Source organism: Apteryx mantelli, chromosome 15 (genome assembly GCF_036417845.1).
Source record: "Apteryx mantelli isolate bAptMan1 chromosome 15, bAptMan1.hap1, whole genome shotgun sequence".
Classification (NCBI taxonomy): domain Eukaryota; kingdom Metazoa; phylum Chordata; class Aves; order Apterygiformes; family Apterygidae; genus Apteryx; species Apteryx mantelli.
Genome location: NC_089992.1, coordinates 16877122 through 16894961, shown reverse-complemented (window position 1 = coordinate 16894961; position 17840 = coordinate 16877122). Strand labels below are relative to the sequence as shown.

At 41.6% G+C, this 17840-nt stretch overlaps 1 protein-coding gene across 1 annotated transcript in view; it reads right to left on the bottom strand.

Annotated features, from left to right (window-relative positions):
- Positions 1-17605, bottom strand: part of MYZAP (myocardial zonula adherens protein) — a 60054-nt gene extending 42449 nt beyond the window's left edge. The window contains exons 1-3 of the mRNA XM_067305304.1: positions 17531-17605; positions 11322-11411; positions 1878-2036 (exon numbers count right to left, since the gene is read on the bottom strand). Of these exons, the coding sequence (XP_067161405.1) occupies positions 1878-2036; positions 11322-11411 (249 nt within the window). The 5' untranslated portion in view covers positions 17531-17605. The remainder of the gene's footprint in view (positions 1-1877; positions 2037-11321; positions 11412-17530) is intronic.
- Positions 17606-17840: the final 235 nt, after the last annotated feature.

Sequence of the window (17840 nt, the reverse complement as noted above, 5' to 3'; positions counted from 1 at the left end):
TTTAAAGTGGTTAATTCAGTTCTCTCCAAGTGTCCTTCGAAGATAAATTCTTTAGTTTCACTGCGTTTGGACTTTAAGGCTCATAGCTGGCTAAACAACACATTAACCTGAATTTATCAGTGTAATTTCATCTCTAGAATTTGAAGAACAGAGTACTCAATTTGATTTCAGGTAAGAACCATGGGTGTAAATCACACTCGCCTTTCTAAACAAAGGCCTGCTGGAAGCCGGCTTGCGTCTGCACGCCACTGTAAACATGCACAGGCCCAGTCTGCTCAAGAGCACGCACTGCAAACACTGCAGCTCAGTGTTTGCCCACAGTCTGCCTTCCAGCTACGCACTTGAAATTCTTTCTTTTTTCCTCTCCTCTATCAGACACAGCCTGATTGCAGATAATCTGGGGCAGCGAGCTTTCCTCACCTCTGCAATGCCGAGGTGAGGCTCAGGAAGGGACGAGGGGAAAACCAGCGTCAGCGGGGATGTTTCTGGCAGCTGCCCCTGGGAAGAGGGGCGACAGCCACCAAACCTGTGCCAGGAGTGGGCACGAGCCTCCCCCGCCACGTGCTCCCGGGGGCGTGAAACACAGCAGAAGGCCGCAACTGCTGTAGCCCCTCATCAAAGTGCTGCTTGCCCCATCCCTGCGCACACGCATATGCTCTCTTTCACGAGATGACTTGGCTGCAGAAGAAGCTGCGAGCAGTTCTGACATGGGACACCGGTTTTGGTCTACTGAAGTCAGCACATATGTGGCATGAGCAGGGGACTCTTATTTAAGACTCTGATGATCTCACTTAAGATGCGACTTCTCTGGCAGACCAAAGTTCACAAGCTGGCTTAGCTGAGCGCAGCTTTCCCCAGGCAGCAGAGCAGGGGCCGCTGCTCAGCACACCTCCTCCTCATCTTTCCCGCTTCTTGAAAGAAGCAGTGGTAGGGACGTTCCCAGCAGTGAGAGCAGGAATGAAAGCGGTGAACCCGGGCTGCTAGCACACCATGAGTAATACAGGGGAGAAGCAGGTGCTGATAGCTCGAGACCCAGCAGATGCTAGGAGCCTACATAATTACAGTCCTTTGCACTGCTGGCCTGACGCCGCGTTCCTCCCTTTTGTATCAACACCGTTCTCCTGTGCTTGAATCACCATAATACAATAAGCATTGACCAATAGCTTCCTGGGTGGCAAAGGTGGATGGAAAAAGAAGGTCAAATTGTTTGCTCTGGGTGAATTAGGGGATTGCTGCCAAAGGCTGAGAGGCAGAGCCTGACAGGTGAAGAGATGCTGAGTTTCAAGCAGAGACCAGCAGCATCAGAAATGCACTTTCGCTTCAGGAGAGCTCCTGTCAATTGTGATATATGAGCATGCACAGAGAAACTAGTACAAAGTCATCCTTATTAGGCTGACTATTTTAAGGCTGCCCCAAAGCACATCCAAGTGACTTTACTGTATCACCTAATTTGGGAGCTTTTTCAAAACTGGGGTGGGGGAAGGGGAGATAGCAGAGGAAGAGGGCAGAGAGTTCATCCTTCCAGGTGTCTGTCTGCTTACAGTTTCTTCTGTATCAAATTTGAAATCATGAAGGCTTTGGGATGGGTACCCCAAGGTCTGTTTGGCAGTTTCCTTGCCTGACTGCAGCCCAGCCGGCGAGTGTAAGGAGCATCACTCAGCACGGAGGAGCCGAGCGTGGACCGCACAGCTCCCAGGTATACAACATGCATTTTTTTAACTCGGGTCCCAGCAAGGCAAGCCTTTAGCTTCAGAGTGGGTTCCTAATTCAAATCCAGGTGTTGGCCTAGACAGAAGCCATCCCACGCACACTCACAGCTCTACATGAATACAGGGAAAGGATACTGAACAGATTTTGAAGCTGAAAGCATAGCTCACTTCCTTAATGTAGTTCATCTCTTCTTTCAGCTGATCCGCTGACCAGCCATAAACCACCATTTCTCTCTGATGGTTGTTGTCAGTCCGGTGCACAACTCCATACACCATCCCGTGAGAGAGCTTCCCTGGAGACATGCCATTTGGTACATGGTAGAGTTCCTTAAAAGCAAATAAATAGAAAGTTATTTTTAAATCAGTACTAAAATAAAAAATAACAAAAACACAGTAATGTAAGGCCAGGAGAGACAGCCAACTACAGGCAAAGCATAGCAGTACCTAAGAACACTAGTTCCTAAACACTTGGGGGCCAAACTGTCAATCTTCCTATTTTTTTTTTTTTTTTACAAGATCCATGATCAGTTTATCATTGATGATACAAATGCCTAATTTTCACTGGCTTTAATAGAAGTGATATATGTACAGCCAGGGGAAACAGGCTGCATCTGTGTAAAGAGAAGAGGTAAAGGCACGTAACAGAAAAAGTTATCGTGGCTTATTTTTGTTCACCAGCATATGCTCCTTTTCTGCATGTTTCTGGAGCACCGTCAGCTCTGATAGTTTCCCTTTAACTCTTGCAACCATGGAACTTCCCACCCCCACAAAGTCCCTGCTGTGCAAAATATCAAAATTCACAGATTTGATAAAACTTTGTAGAGACTTCACAGAAGAAACTGAAATTGAATCTTCTTAAAAAAAATCCTACAGTTTAGGCAAGGTTTCATATGCAGAGCTCAAAAAATATCTAATTACTTTATATTTATTTTGTTGATTGAGCTAGAATTTCAGGTTGCATTTAAAGCTAAGGACCTCCAAAGTAATCAAACATTCATTTCAGGGCTACGTTTCTCTTACAGAAGTTGCAGAACTGATATGGCAAGAGACAAAGCAGAGCTGTGAAACACAGCTGGTGTGGGTGTTTGAGCGTTATCAACTATTGTAGGAGACACAAAACTTTGAACTCAGGTCTTGGTAGGTAAGTAGAAAGGCAGTTTTAAACTGCCTATCCTTCTTATTTTAATGATCTGCAGCAATTTGTACAGCACACTTGTAATAATTGTATGCCTTTAAGGCTGTCTTTGCAACAGACTCCTCTTAGTCAGCACATCAATGCACTTGGTAAGAAAAGTAATCAAGCAAAAAGTAGGAATCATCTCTCTTTGCATATAAATAAATATCTGCAAGGTCGGATGTAGCCACCTGACCTGACTACTCCCCTAGCCTCCCTTATAATCAACCAAGGGAAGCACACGTCTAGGGCAGGCATCTCAAATGAATCAAGCCTCGGAAGTGCTTATTTATCTCTCCTGGTTACAAAGGGTCTAAATAACTGGCTATACTAGATGGAGACATCCACATTGTGGCTTCTTAAAAAAAAATAACAAAAAATTAATCTCACCAAACTTTCAATATTTCCAAACTGGGAACCTAAAATTAGTGATTATTTTGGTATATAAAGTTAGAAAGACACAATCTTAAGAACACAGCTGTTACTGTTTAACCTTGCATGTAAGAACAGTCTTTTGAAGGCTAGTACTGGGGACAAATCGATTATAGATAGTTTTATTTAATTTCCTTTCCTGAGATTTACCAAACACAAGTAGATACATTGGCCTTAGAATATGTATGGGGGATTGTTTTTGGGTTTCCCCCAAATGCTGTTCAGCAATGACACTATGAACTCTTATAGGCTTTGGGACTCTTTGCTAAATTAAGAGTCTAAGCAGCATCTGAAAACTCTCTTTGACACCAAACAGATGCAGGAAGAGACGAAGCTCAGCATCTTGTATCCACCTGGGATAACATCCTAGAGAATCTCCCATCTTTTCCACGACAGAGGGTGAGGATGGTGCCTGCAGGCTAAAGCTCCTTCGGTTTTTAGCAGCCAAACTAACATAACTTCAGTGATGATGTAAGAATAAATATTTCTTAGGATAGGGAAAAAACGGATAGGAAAATTCACTAGGATTAAGAAGAATGGGTAGTGATGGACATTTGTTTTATATGGTAGAGAATCAAGGAAAGTTGTGTTTCTCCAGCATGGCACTGACAGATTTTCTCAACACTGCAAAGCCTACACATTGTCCTTTACTGTACCATTAATGGCTTAACCATTCTGCTAGGGCTAGGAGGCGAACAACCCCAGCGCAAACACCTGATAAGGAAAGTTTCAGGCAAAGAATGACAAAGCTATAAGCAACAATTCAAAAAGAAAGCCATAAAACCACTCAATGGAAAAAATATTGAGCAACCAGCCCTACCTCTACCTGATACCATTTTGCACTTTGAAGATATTATATGCAAATTTCATAGCCTAATAATCCAAAGTTACATAATTATGTATTACGGGGTTTTTTGTTTTGTTCTTTGGACGTGTACAAACAAAAACCCCACACCCGGTATTTTGAGAGTGGAGAAAATGAGCGTGTTTTACAGGAACTAGGTGGGGACATGACTCAAAATTTTTTTTTTATTTGTTTGCTTCCAGGGTTGCACAGTTTCTTTAGTAGTTTCATCTCAGCTCCTCCCCTGCATCTGGATAAAGGGATTACAAAGTTTCTATCTTCCAGATAACCAAATGAATAACCACTTTGATCGTCTAGATGTTACTGAGGCCCCAGACACTGAACTCAAACCCATACCCCTCACCCAGCATCATTCATTTTTAGGCAATGAACAGCTGAATACCAGTAACTACTGAGATCCTTTGTGCCTCAAAACATTGGCAGAATTGTTTAAAGTGCTGTTTACAGAGTTCTGTAGGAAGATTATGATCAAGTTCCTTATTTTTAGAATATTATAAACACATTTCTAAGGAATGCTTTGAAGGATTTCTCTCCCCGCCCCTCAAAGGAAAGACCAACAGATTCAGACTACCAGGTTTGCAGCCAGAGAATCACCCAGGACTCTTACACATTTTACAGATATACAGAATTACATTTACAACTTAATGGACAGTACATGCAGGATTAAGTACCTACAGAACCAGACTGCCTATACTTCTCTTGCAACAATGCTAAATTTGTCTGTTGTCTATATTTGCACAAGCCTCCCAAGATGCTTTTATCACTTCTTTTTCAGAAGATTTAAATAAATTTCCATCATCTGCTGAGTGTTCCAGGTCTAATATGTGCTACTTACAATACAGGATATTGTTTTTACCCCCCTTTGCATCACAAATCTCAGGCAAGCATCTGTTAAAATTTCAGTACAGCTCTTGCTTGATTTAAAGCTGTGTGAATCAACAGCTATACACATAGCAGCTCTCATATTTCTTCAGTCCTTTCCCTTGCTGTTCCATTCCAGCTATGCTTATCTTCCTCACTCCCCTTTTCCATGCTTGGTAACTCTTATTTTTCCACTCCCAAGACCACTTGTCCCAGGGTGCAGCACGTGCCCCAACAAGCACAGGCTAACCTGGGGCAGGTTCCTTCCCCTTAAGGAAGGATTATAATCAGGGCACAAAATAACTGTGAAAGTTTTGTTCCATGCAAGGGTGAGAGGTGCAATGTTTTTTGCTTTGCTTATTGACTACTTTCTTGTAATACACTTTTGCCTCTAAAGGAGGCCTTGCTGACCAGCTCAGACAACTGCATCAAGTATACACCAATTACACATTCTGTCGGTTTTTCTCCTCTCTTTAGCTACTTCCCCCCTTGTCTGTTTTTCTCCCTTCAACACTTTTTCCTTTTCTTCCTTGCATTCTCTTCCTGTTCCTGTCACATCCTCTCTCTCCCATGTTTCCTCTTCTACATATCCTGAATTTCCCACATTCGAGGATTACAGAATCTTTTTAAAGTCAAATACTTTTTCTTGCTTTCTTCTATCTCCCATACACATCCCCTCCAGACTCGATATTTCTGTGAGAGGGTCCTTTGCCTGTCTCCACTCTGATCTGCAGTGAGGAATCTCAGTTAGTGATAATAACAAAATGAGCAAACACAGAAGTATTTAGGAACAAGTAAATCCTGTAAAGCTAGCCAGGCAAAGTGCTTGAAGCTGGAAGGTTTCTTCAGATTAGTTAAGCATTGCTGCTTAAAGTCGAAATATCAGCCAATTCTACAGGAAAGTTCCTGCTGCCCATCGCCCATTGCTGGCTGCACTGGAGCCAGACCTTTCCCAAGCACAGTCTGCTGCACCAAATGCAGCTCAGAAACCCTTCTGATGTCAGCTGCTGAGCTGAAATAGCAGACTGAGTTCAACCAACTCATGAATCTTTCTTTGTACCTATAGTCAATCCTATGACAATAAAAGTTAACGGCAACAACATACCATTTTGATGCACACGAATACTATAGCAGCTTCCAGGAATGTGCTTTTATCCAAGTTGTAGCAACAGTCGTGTTGCACCTGGTGCGATCATACAGCATGTACTAAAGAAAAGTGGACTGTGTATACTTAATAAATATTTAAAACAGTAGCCTACACCTCAAGGTTGCAAAAGTCTTGATGATTGCCTTGCATCCTGTTTATGTCTCTGTCCAAATAAGTAGCATGAGTAGCAAATAAGTAATGTAAAGCAGAGATACTATAAAACAGACCCTAAATATGAGTTGAAAGCTGTTCTTTTGTCTCATATGTGCAACTGTATTGCACATGGTTTTATTAGCATTATGTAAGCAACACTGAGGGGAGATTTTCTCCTAATCTATCTCCATAAGCTTTTTAAATGAAAGTCAGATACCCTCATGCTTCATATGTTCTCCCTGCCAAAAATTGGAAGTAGAAGCACAGAAGAGGTATCCTATTTTGAGGAAAAGCACATCTAATGTCATGATTAGCACAATTCTCGGGTTAGTGCACATATGGATTTAATTTAGTAAGCACCTTAAAATTTTACTAAATCATGATCTTCCATTTACCAGAACCATCTAAAAACTCTTCTTTTAATCTACTACCAAATTAGTTAAGCCACACTTTATTTTTTGCTCAAATGCTAGACCCCTGGGGTTTCTGAAATATGCAGTTATGTTTTGCTTTTTAACTAGTTATACAAAGAACTAGAACATTCACATTGTTACTTAGGTTACATATTTCCTGTCCAGTAAAATAACAAGTTTCTAATATTGATTTCACCAAGGAAAGTTACTGTGCTGTGAGAAAAGGCAGTTGTTTCTTTATATTCCCCTACAGTTCATGAAAATCATGTTACATTTAGGGATGCTTCATATATAAATAGTATTAAAATATGGAAAATGTGCCAAGACACAGACATGAGCATTCCCAAACTCATGATGCTAAATAAGAAGTACCTTTTAAACACATTCCAACTTTTAAGCTCCTTGAAATGTTGTAGAAGTTAGGTGCCCATCTCAAAATAGAAAGGACAGGCATTACACACAAAGGCTCATCTAATCAATGAAATCTGCACTCAGAACATCAATGTTTATACACTAAGAAAATAAGATACAGCAAATACAGCAGTAGCCACAGAAGTCAGAGGAATTCTTTCTATGGTCTTCATGCAGTGCTGGATTTAATGAAGGAGTCACTTAATTAGCACACATCAAAAAAATCAAGCAGTCAGTGCTAAAATTGAAGCATTTGAGGATATACACAGCCAGAGTACCAACTGGATTTATGCTATATCAAACTAGGACACTTGAACCAAAATAAATGTAAGCAATGTTATGTATTCATATAACTGTACTGGTTTAAGCCTTAACATTAGTCAAACTGTTGAAAGCCACAAATACAGGAAAGTGAGACAAATTTCTAGAGTGTTATCTTGCTTTCATTCTCTTGCCATGTGCCCAATTGAAAGAAAGAAAAAAATCTGTCTATACATATCTCCATGTTCTGCCCTTGAACACCTAGCTGCAGCTTGCACTGGCACTTCCAGATTTAGCCATGACAGTGAACTGCATGAAGAAAGGTACTTACAGATAAAAATAAAATAATCCCAAACACAGACAGCAGAATTGTCTGGTAGTTCTTTGTTATTCAAGACAATTGATTTTACATACAATCTGACCAGGACAATATTCCTTTGTACTTTCTGGTGAAGTAAACAGCCTCACAGTACTGTCGCCCATTGTCCATCTTTAACTGAAGTAATGCAACAAAATTGCAATGGTTTCAGATACCCTCTAGCTACAGCGCTAGCAATTCAGAGATATTTAGCAGCAGGCTTTTAGCCTATAAGAAACGAAGAAACAAACCTCTACACATGATGTTAGTTCTCATGTTTCTTTCAAGGTGTTGCAGCCTAAATACAAATATAAAAACCCAGCCTGGCACACAGGAGCACAAGCTCTCCCTTCAGTTTTTGAGATCACCCTCTAACTGTACCATCTGCCCATCTTTCACGAAAGGGGGGAGAGGCAGTCCCACTACGTCAATGCTTGCAGCAATTTTTTTGCAACAGAAGTGCCTAACTCCATCCCTTTATTTAATCTCTTATGCTATTTTATTGTTATTTCATAGGCATACAGTGATAAAAAATATCTGTTAGAAACTTAATACTAATGTAATCTTATACATAAGGTTATATATACATATAAATCTAATACTTAATACAGATTTAATGAAACATAGTATACATTTTCTGCTAAATTTGGACTGCAATGAAAAAGGCTACATTAACAGCTACTCATATAACCAATAAAAATTGAGACTCAGGTCTGATCTGACATCAAGCACCAAAACAAGGTACTGGGAGTACTAGCATTACTGAGTGCTTCTGTACAGTTCACTAGCCAATTTTGCAAACGAAACATCTCCTAAGGGTGCTCAGCCCCAGAGGTGCTGCCATTCATGGAAGATACAGAAAACCAACAAATGGTCAGAACGACATCACGATGTCACATTAGGGCAGCTCAAAATCACCTCCTTCTCATGAAAGATTAGAAAGGGAAGATTACAACTAAATGTCAGGCCAGGGTGTATTTATAGTGTTCTGGCATTCCCGCTGGCCCTGGTCTCCCCCCTGCCTGGCAGCGGGCAGAGGCAGGGCACTCTGCAGGACTGGGGACTTGTCCCGCGCGGACGGGGACGGGAGCGCTCCGGCAGCCCGGCTCTGAGCGCCCCATCCCCTGCGCGCTCAGGCAAAGCCTGCGCATCCCACAGGCTGCACACGCAGGCCACTGCCGTGCACCACACTGGGGCTTTTTAATTGTCAAATACATTTTCCAAGTGCTTTTCCATTATGTTTATTCTCCTAACACCCAGCGTTTAAAGGTACCACAGAACTGTGGTTTCCTTCAGAGACTTGCTGTTTGGTTCTTGGCAGAGCTGTACTTTTTGGCCTTAAATTGTAAAGTGCAGGGCAGGGAAGTGCCTGGTTCCCTAATCTCCCTTTATTATCCCTGTTCACAAAAGGGAGACATAGTTCTCAGAGGGGTGTTTGGGGATTATCTAACATTTATAAAATTTTGTTGCTCTCAAAGTACTTTAAGGAATTTCATTAACACTAAAGATCAGATCTTTGAACATGGGTGGATCAATAGAGACATTGGATCACTGCTTTTAGGAGATGCATTTTTTTTTTAAAGTTTGCAATAAGATAAAAGTATCACAACTGACTAAATAATAGTCCTGTGTGCACTACAAGTTACATAGTAACTAATTCAAATATATAAAGCAATACACTACAGAAACAATAAAAATCTACCAGCAATAAATGACTATCTTGTTTTAGAGGCATGAGGAAAAAACAGTTCATGATCAGTGATTTCTTGTAGCTGCTTCTATACATTATGATTATACAATCTGCAGGGATACTTTCTGCATTACACACAGGCTATGAGACTCAAGTTGATGGCACAATTACTACACATTTTTTAACTGCTACTAGCCTAATTAGATGCCATCTAGCTCTGAGGGCTTTCTATATGCTTCCTAAAAGTCTTTAACTTCGAATTTTGTAAAAATACTATGCTTTAGAAAACAGTAATTAAATTACATATGATTTTTTTTGGTCTCAACTAAAAAGGACCCATCTCTTAAAAGATGTATAGTATATTGAAATGTAACATGAGTCCAGTAATGTACTGTGCCTTCATACCTCCTCCTTAATATTCTCTGAAAGAAAATCCACTTGCCTTAACTCATATTAAGGGGGAAATGCAGCTCTCATTAAATACAAGGTTCCACAAACCAAAAAACAAAAGGTCACGTAAGAAAGTGATTAAGAGTTGTCCCAGCCATAATCACTCACACTTCTTTCTCATCATTACACTACTCAGCACAGTAAAGTGAGTAAGCCAAGAGTCAATATCTATCCTCCTCAAAAACAAACTTGTATTATTCTTAGGGCAGTGGGCCCATACACCTTAGGCCAGTCCAAGGGTTTCTGCAGTCACGCACAAACCAACAGAGAACTGAAGGTGGTGGGGGAAGTTACTCTAACTGCTGCAACTAAACCCCTCTGAACAGAACGAATTATTACAGTTTAATGGTGGCCCAAATTTAGTTTGCAGTAAGGCCTCTTTACTCCATTCTGTAAGCAACATTTATAGATCCTCAAAGACCTATAACTCTGCCAGAGCAGTGTATGAAGAACTCAATGTATACAAGATTCCAGCACAAGAAGTATCTGACAAATAATCTTTATTTTGATCAGTTAATTTTGCATTTATTTTTATTGTTTGTCTTTCTATGTCATTTTACAGTTACTTTCATTTATGAGAACCACTAAGCAATTATTTCAAAGATATACTATAGTTGTATTGCTTCCTATTTTCATACTGCTATTTAGACATGAGGTCTGGTAAACTCAGCCAACTTCTTGTTTGGTTTTGGTTTATCAAAGTGTAAATGTGGTTAAGTTGTGGAGCCTATCCAGCTTCCCTTTTTATTTTTCATCCTCAAGACAAGTTAAAAATAATCCACTGCACTGAAACAGCTCTTACAGCCCTCAGCAGCTCTGCACCAAAGAAGCTTTAAGATTTTTTGTGTGTGCATGCTACTTGCTTCTAGGAAAAACTGTCCTTTTGAACCCTTAAATCATTTCTACTTCAGAACAATCTTGAATTCAACATTTTGTATTTCTTATTAGTGCATCACCTGTTACCCAAATTAACTTACCTTGCAAAATACCGAAGTCCCAGGCAAGCCATACACATTAAGACATAAATCTTGAACAGTGCTAAGCCTACATGAACCACAAGATCCCCTTCAGGTGAGGATCTTCTTGTACAATCCTTAATATAAGACCCTGCTCTCGATAGGGGTTTTCTTCTCTTCCTGTGCATTAATATCAAATAAAACAGCTGGTACCTCAGCCATACGTCACAAATCTACTATTGTCCTTCTAGTCTACATGCAGTTTTGCTGTCCCCAGCTCCAGAGCTCAGTTTCAAAGTTCACAGCTGACTTGCTGGGCTTCCCTGTGTACTTTAGTCTTACAAGATGATCTGGTTCCCATCGCAACTAATTTCTGCTTCTGCAGATGGTAGTATTTACTCCTTGTCCATACAGAATTTAACTTTGATCCTTAAAACTTACTTTTTTCTTTCTCTCAGGTTCCTTTGTTACTTGCTCAGACTGTGAGACTTCATCAGGTGGTACTGTTAAGCGTAACCTGCAGACATTCATCTGCAAGGAAAAAAAAAAATTTGCTTTTAGATTTAAGAGTGTTATAAAAGTTTATTTTAGTAACTTGCTTTATAAAATGACCTGTGCTAGCATTCAAGTTCTAATTTACTGTTTTCTGCTGTCTGCCACATACCTTATAAAAAAATATATTTTTTAAAAGTTGGAGGGTTTTTTAGTTGCCAAGAAATAATTCAAGGGCATCCCCATAATTACATACCTGAAATAGCAAGAATCCATTTCAGTCAACAACATGTTCTTATATTCTCATAAGTGACATTGAGAGCTGAGATATCAGAACAATGAACATCATTTTCCAGTTTCTCAGCTTTGTTTGCAGTTTTGGCATACTTTTAATCTTCAAAATGGATTATTTAGAAACAAAAAGCATATTCTGGAGTCAGTGCCCCTTTTCTGTTCAGTATATATCCAAGCACTTAATCCGATGATACCTCAGTACTGCAATTCCACTGAATTTAAACAGAAATGGTATTGAAATGTGTTACATACCAAGGCATTTGTAAAAACTAAGCTTCAATCTGTTTTACATAAAATTTAAGAGGTTATGTTTCCTATCTGATTTCAGAAAAGCCATTCTCTTGCTGGAGAAAAAGGGCAAGAGGGTTGATACCCGGGATACCCAGCCACATTGTTTGCCTTGCTTAAATTGCGAGATCTTTGGTGTGACGAGGTTTATAAAACAATGCATCTCATACAAGAGAGGCTTTGTTACAACTTTCAGTCTTAGCAATATTCATGAGACCTTTCAGTGGAAGACAACCGTAAATCCTCAACAGTGGATACCAAATGCTGAAATGAAAAATTCCTTTGACAAAATTCAAAGCTTCCCAACAGCTTCCTGTAAAAATCCAGCTCTCAGCTGACAGCACACATGGCTCTTAAAACTGTTCAATTTGTCTGAAATACCTTCTTTCAGGGTTACTGTGGGCCCTCAACACTGTTATTCTATAGCCCAGCATCTCATCTGATCTAAATCTCTCTAGTTTCTCCCAACTACTCTACATCCAGCCACACAGAAGGTGTACCTGCTTGTTGGAACAGGTCTTTCCACTGCATCCACACAAGCTCTTGCCCAAGCTCACAGTTCATGCGTTGATCACTGCAACACTTCCTTTTGCCTTGACACAGGCAACTGCATCCTGCTCAGGGGTGTTCAGAGTACAGTAGCAAAGTCCTTTTCATGGACCACAGATTTCACCAATTTCACTCATTTGCTTCTTCTGACTGTCCCTCACATAAACTAAGCTAATTTTATTTCCCTCTCAAGGCTCTTTACAACACAACCTGTTCATAGCACCACTCTTCAGCCTCCTGACAGGGATGCCCGCTTTCCAGCCACACAATTATGCTAGCCTCCCTCCAATAACATTTTCAAACACACACCTTTTAGCTTTTTCTTCTTCCCAAGCAAAAACAATTGGGACAGCTACTTGCAAATTTGTTATTTTTCTTCAAGCCCTTCTTTAAAAACGTTCTGTTGAGATGCCTAAATAAATTAACAGCACTTAGACCGCAGGTATGCCAAAAGCACAGTCAGCTATACCGAACAACGCCACTTTGTATTGCCTTCCATCTTCCTCTCTCAGTTTGGTCTTTTAGGTCTGCAAGGCCTCCTACCAAGAAAGGACGATGCCTTGACCTACAAGTGAAGTTCCTAAAAATGTGTGATCTGCATCTGTATTATAAAGACGAAAAAAAGAGATGTCTATAAAAAGATCAAGGTGAAATATAGCGTTATCTTTAGTCACATCTGTAGAGGCTACTTTTCGTGCAGTGGGCTCCTTACCATTAATTCAGCAGCCAGCCATAGGCTATCAAATCTGGAACAGGAAGCCACAGAGAAAATTTAGTACAGAAATGGGTTATGCTTTCACATTTCCCAAAGAAATATGAAACAATGGAAAGCATTTAAAAATGTTGAGTCCTTGCACACTGGCTTTTGACACTGATTGAGTGCTATCTGTACTCTTCATGAGAAGAAAACACCAGATTCTTCCCTCGTACTGCAGAACTTGAAGGTGCTTCCTGCTTACAATTTAGTTATCAAGCTATGTTAATAAACTCCTCAAATTTGGAGCTTATTGGTTTACAAGGTAATTAATACCATGTTTTCTCTTCTATTAAATTTCCATTTCCCCCTGATCTCTCTTCCCACTAGGTCAGCAAGGCTCTTTCCTCTAAAAGACATGTTTATAACAAAATGGGAAAGACAGTCTGGCGTTCCTCCATGCAAGCAAACAAAGAAAAAACAGCCCATAAATAGGAAATAGAACTGAATTTGTGCTGTAGCATGCAGGAAGTAATAGATGAGGCCAACCCTTTCTTGCTATGATTTCAAATGAAGAAAAACTGGGCTAAAAGGAACAAAAAAAGCTATTAGCAGAAAACATGGAAAATACCTCAAATCAACAGAAACAGATGGTGACAAGCAACTCAAAGTTAGGAGAAACAGAGCTGCTTGTGATTCTCTGAAGCTGGCAAATGGCTTGGCTGTTAGTCAGTATAGGACTAATCATAGCTGTCATATTTACAGATTCACAGTGCAGTAATTGTAAATAACTAATTATCCCTATACCTATATACCAGTTAATGAATCATGATTGCCTGTCACATTACAGCAATTCATGTGTTACAGGGTTACTACGAAGCAAATCACAGAAACAGCTATGTTGGAAATACAAACCAATAGCAGTAATTGGTGGAGACTAGGAACGCTGTACAGTTAAAGGGCTGTTACCTTTGAAACTATTTTTCTTGCCCTTTTCTTTTTACTTTGCCTTCTCTATTAGTCCCCCAAATCACACTTTTACTTCTTTTCTACTTCTTCACTTCTGTGCTAGCGCCTTGCTTTTAAAACACCTCAAATCAGGATCGTATTTTCAGCAGTATTTCTGCCACAAAATGAAAAGTTTTAAGGCTTCACTTTGCAGCCTGTTCCATGCAAATGCCAGACCATGGGTGGCATCGGCAGCTGCCTGAGCAGTCCAGCCTTGAAGTCAGGCCCAGGGAGGCTTGTACAGCAGCAGTAAAGTACCACCCAATTTTATATGCCTCTCTAGGGCAACCTTACACAGGCTATTGTTTATAAGCACAGCACTTCCTCAGCATCCCTAGGGAAACAGCAGCAAATATATAAAGTAATCATTCACAGGGACTCCCGGACCACAGATGATGCACTCCCCCTGAGGACAGAATTGCAGACCAATCTGTCGAAATTCAAGAACACTATAGGGATGAGAAGAAAGAAATAACAGACCCTACTTTGTCCTCCAACCTTCAGAAGCAATTACAGATATCATATCTATGCTGTTCTCACAACACTGTGTTTCCTACAGAAACAGCACACCATACCATTTGTCCACAAGTCTGCTTGACCAAATGAATGAGCAGGCTCACATGGAAACAACAGCTAGCCCTCCTCCCACAGCAAAACAGGCTCCAGTGATGCCTTAAAATGGAAACGAAATCACAACAGGAAGAGCCTCGACTCAGTGCCAAACAGCGGCAGAATAACGTGCAACTGAGGACAAAGGAGTAATTCCCATAAACAATGGGGTTATGCAGAAAGGGACCCGGGAGGAGAATGAAAGAATTCCTCGCACCGGGAAAAGCTGTGATTCAGTTTCCTTCAGCTGCTGCCTGACAGTAAGAACAAGGCAGAAAAAACAGGCAAGGACAAAAGTGTCTTCCACGCTACCTTTATGTCATCAGCAGTGTAACTTTGGGAGCATAACTTTTTAAAAGAAAGTCTGTGAGTATCAGGTATTCTAGATTATCAGATTTTAGTTCAATTTGCAGCATCTGTAGCTTTGGCAAGCCAGCAACATAAGTAACTGTAATCATGCCAGCATTTTATGTTCGCGCCTGGCTTTCTGACACCAATAACCCACAAGCAATATTTCCAAAGCTAATCTGACATCATTTGCAAAACAAATATGCAGACAGGAAAACAAAGACTGACAGGCCCACCCCGGTGTAACACCAGACAGCAAAACTTTGCTGAGTGCAATGGAAATTAACAGGTGAGGACATGCTCATTTATCAAATTTCTAAGAGGTTAGCGGGTTAGCATAGGAGAGAACTACTGCAAGGGAAAAGGCCCATCTAGGTTAGGTAAAAATATTAAGAATTCATGGCTCAGATCCACAGTCTGCATTCACATTTACCATCCTACTCAAATCACTAGGGTGCAACTTAAAGACAAATACAGATGACAGATTCAGTTTGAGTAATGTTCTTTAGACTCTTCTCCCTTCAAAAAAAAACCCCAAACCCCCCAACAGAAAGGCATTGTTTGTTGACTATGGACTGAAATAATTACAGTGTTAGAATTAGAATAACCAAAGTTATTAACACAGCAATAGAAAAATATAAGCTGTTCTGCTAGCACCAGTCCCATTCTAAGATTTTTACAGTTCCCCCACCAGGGGGGATGTGGTCCAATACCACAGGTCCAATACCACAGGTCCAACTACCTTCAAATCAACTTTGGAATTAACAAGGCCAGAATTTAATTCTGTTGATCTTTTCTATCTCTGACAATTAAATGGTCTGGGGATCACATGTCTGTAAGTAACTCTATGCTGACAAACAAGCTCAATGGCCAAAAAATCACTCCCTTTGTCTAAGACCAGATGTTAGCTTTTGACTTTCAAAGGTGAAAGCAGAAAAGGAGCTAGTATTTAATTTCAGTCAATCCCAAAAAAGTGGAAAAGTACTTTCTTTGGTCATTTATCTGCTGACCAGTCTGCTCCACCACCAGATCTCCACTATGAGACTTCCCATAACACCTCCATTAAAGGGCACTTTTCCTGTGACCACAGGCAGGTAGGAATGTGACACATAGCTTTCATTTATTTAGCAGTGATTCTGTCTTCCTCCTCTCTTTTGATGACTCATGGTAAGGGACTCACATTTCACTGCAAAAAGACAGCAGCTTCCCAATGGGTTTTACTTGCAAATTAGGTTTTACCAGTTTCTTTAAGAGAATGCGTCAAATAAACTCCATTTTACATTGTCCCTGAAAAGTACACCATGGGGAAAAAAATAAGAAAATTAACACTCAAACATAAATTCTCTTAGTTTTAACCTCTTTATGTAACACTAAAGCAGAAAACTCAACAGGAATGTAGAAGATAGAAGACACTACTGGGAACATAATAGGTATGATTTCCAAGTCATCTTAATTTTTCCACATACATGAGCAATTTCATTTTTATTGTGAACCTAAAATTCTGTATTTCCTAAACTCATAAAAAAATTAAGAGTCAACATACAAAGGCCATAGATTTTTTCTGTGGAAAAGCCTGACTTGCAGGTTATCGCATACAACATGTGGCAACATGACATTCTTCATTGTTTTTATCCTCCCTGATAGACCCAAATTTTTGGAGGGTCCAGACAATCACTAAACAATTCAACAAACGTCATGGCCACACAACAGTGTTTCTTTGCAAAGCGTTTCTTTGCCTATCACTTGATTTGCTTGATTTATTTCTTCACACATGAAACGCGCACCCACGACGATAACAGGGGTGTCACAGCAGTGAAAAAAGGCTATTCAAAGCAGGGTGACTGCAGAGACATTCCTGACATACCCGCCAGAGTTTTAACAACTTTTTAGAAACGATTCCCCGCTGATTAATCTACCATCGTTATTCATCTTAGTTATGAAAACTACAGAAAAAGAAACATAACTAGTATTTCTGTATTTGAGGAGCTCGTTTGGGAAAGAAATGACTATTTTGCCAACAGCATCTAAGTCATTACGGTGAGCTTCCTCCTTGCTGTCAGTGCCTGATGGGCAAGTTCTCGGTTGTAAATACGTAGGCGCATTTCACGGAAAACAGAAGCAGCAGCTACGCCTCGGCCGCAGGCTTCCAGCGGGGCAGCCGGAGCGGAGCCGGCGCAGGGACGCGCCGGAGCCCAGAGCGCGGCGGCTCGGCCGGGGGCCGCGGCAAAGAGCTCCGGGGGAAGCGGGAGAAGGGAAGGGAAGGGAAGGGACGGGACGGGACGGGACGGGACGGGACGGGACGGGACGGGACGGGGGGGGGGTCCGACCGCGCTCCGGCCCGCGCCCGCGCCCCCCGCGCCCCGCGCACCTTCCGCCGGGGGCGGCCGCCGTCGCCGGGCGGCCTCCGCGGGGTGGTGGCGGTGACCGTGAGCCCCGAGCTGTAGCGCAGCATCGCGGCGGCCGCCGGCCGGCGCCGGCAGCGGCTCCCTTTGGCCGCCGGCGCCGCTCCGCCCCCGCGCACGCGGCCGCGGGCGGCCGCAGGGGCCGGGCTGCGCGGGGCCGCCCCCGCGGAGCGCGCGCCCCGCGCTGCCTGCGCGCCCCGGCGCCGCCTCCCCCCCGCACGAAACGCCGCTGTTGGCGGGACGCGTGCCGGGCGGCCGCGGTCGCTGCTGCCGCGC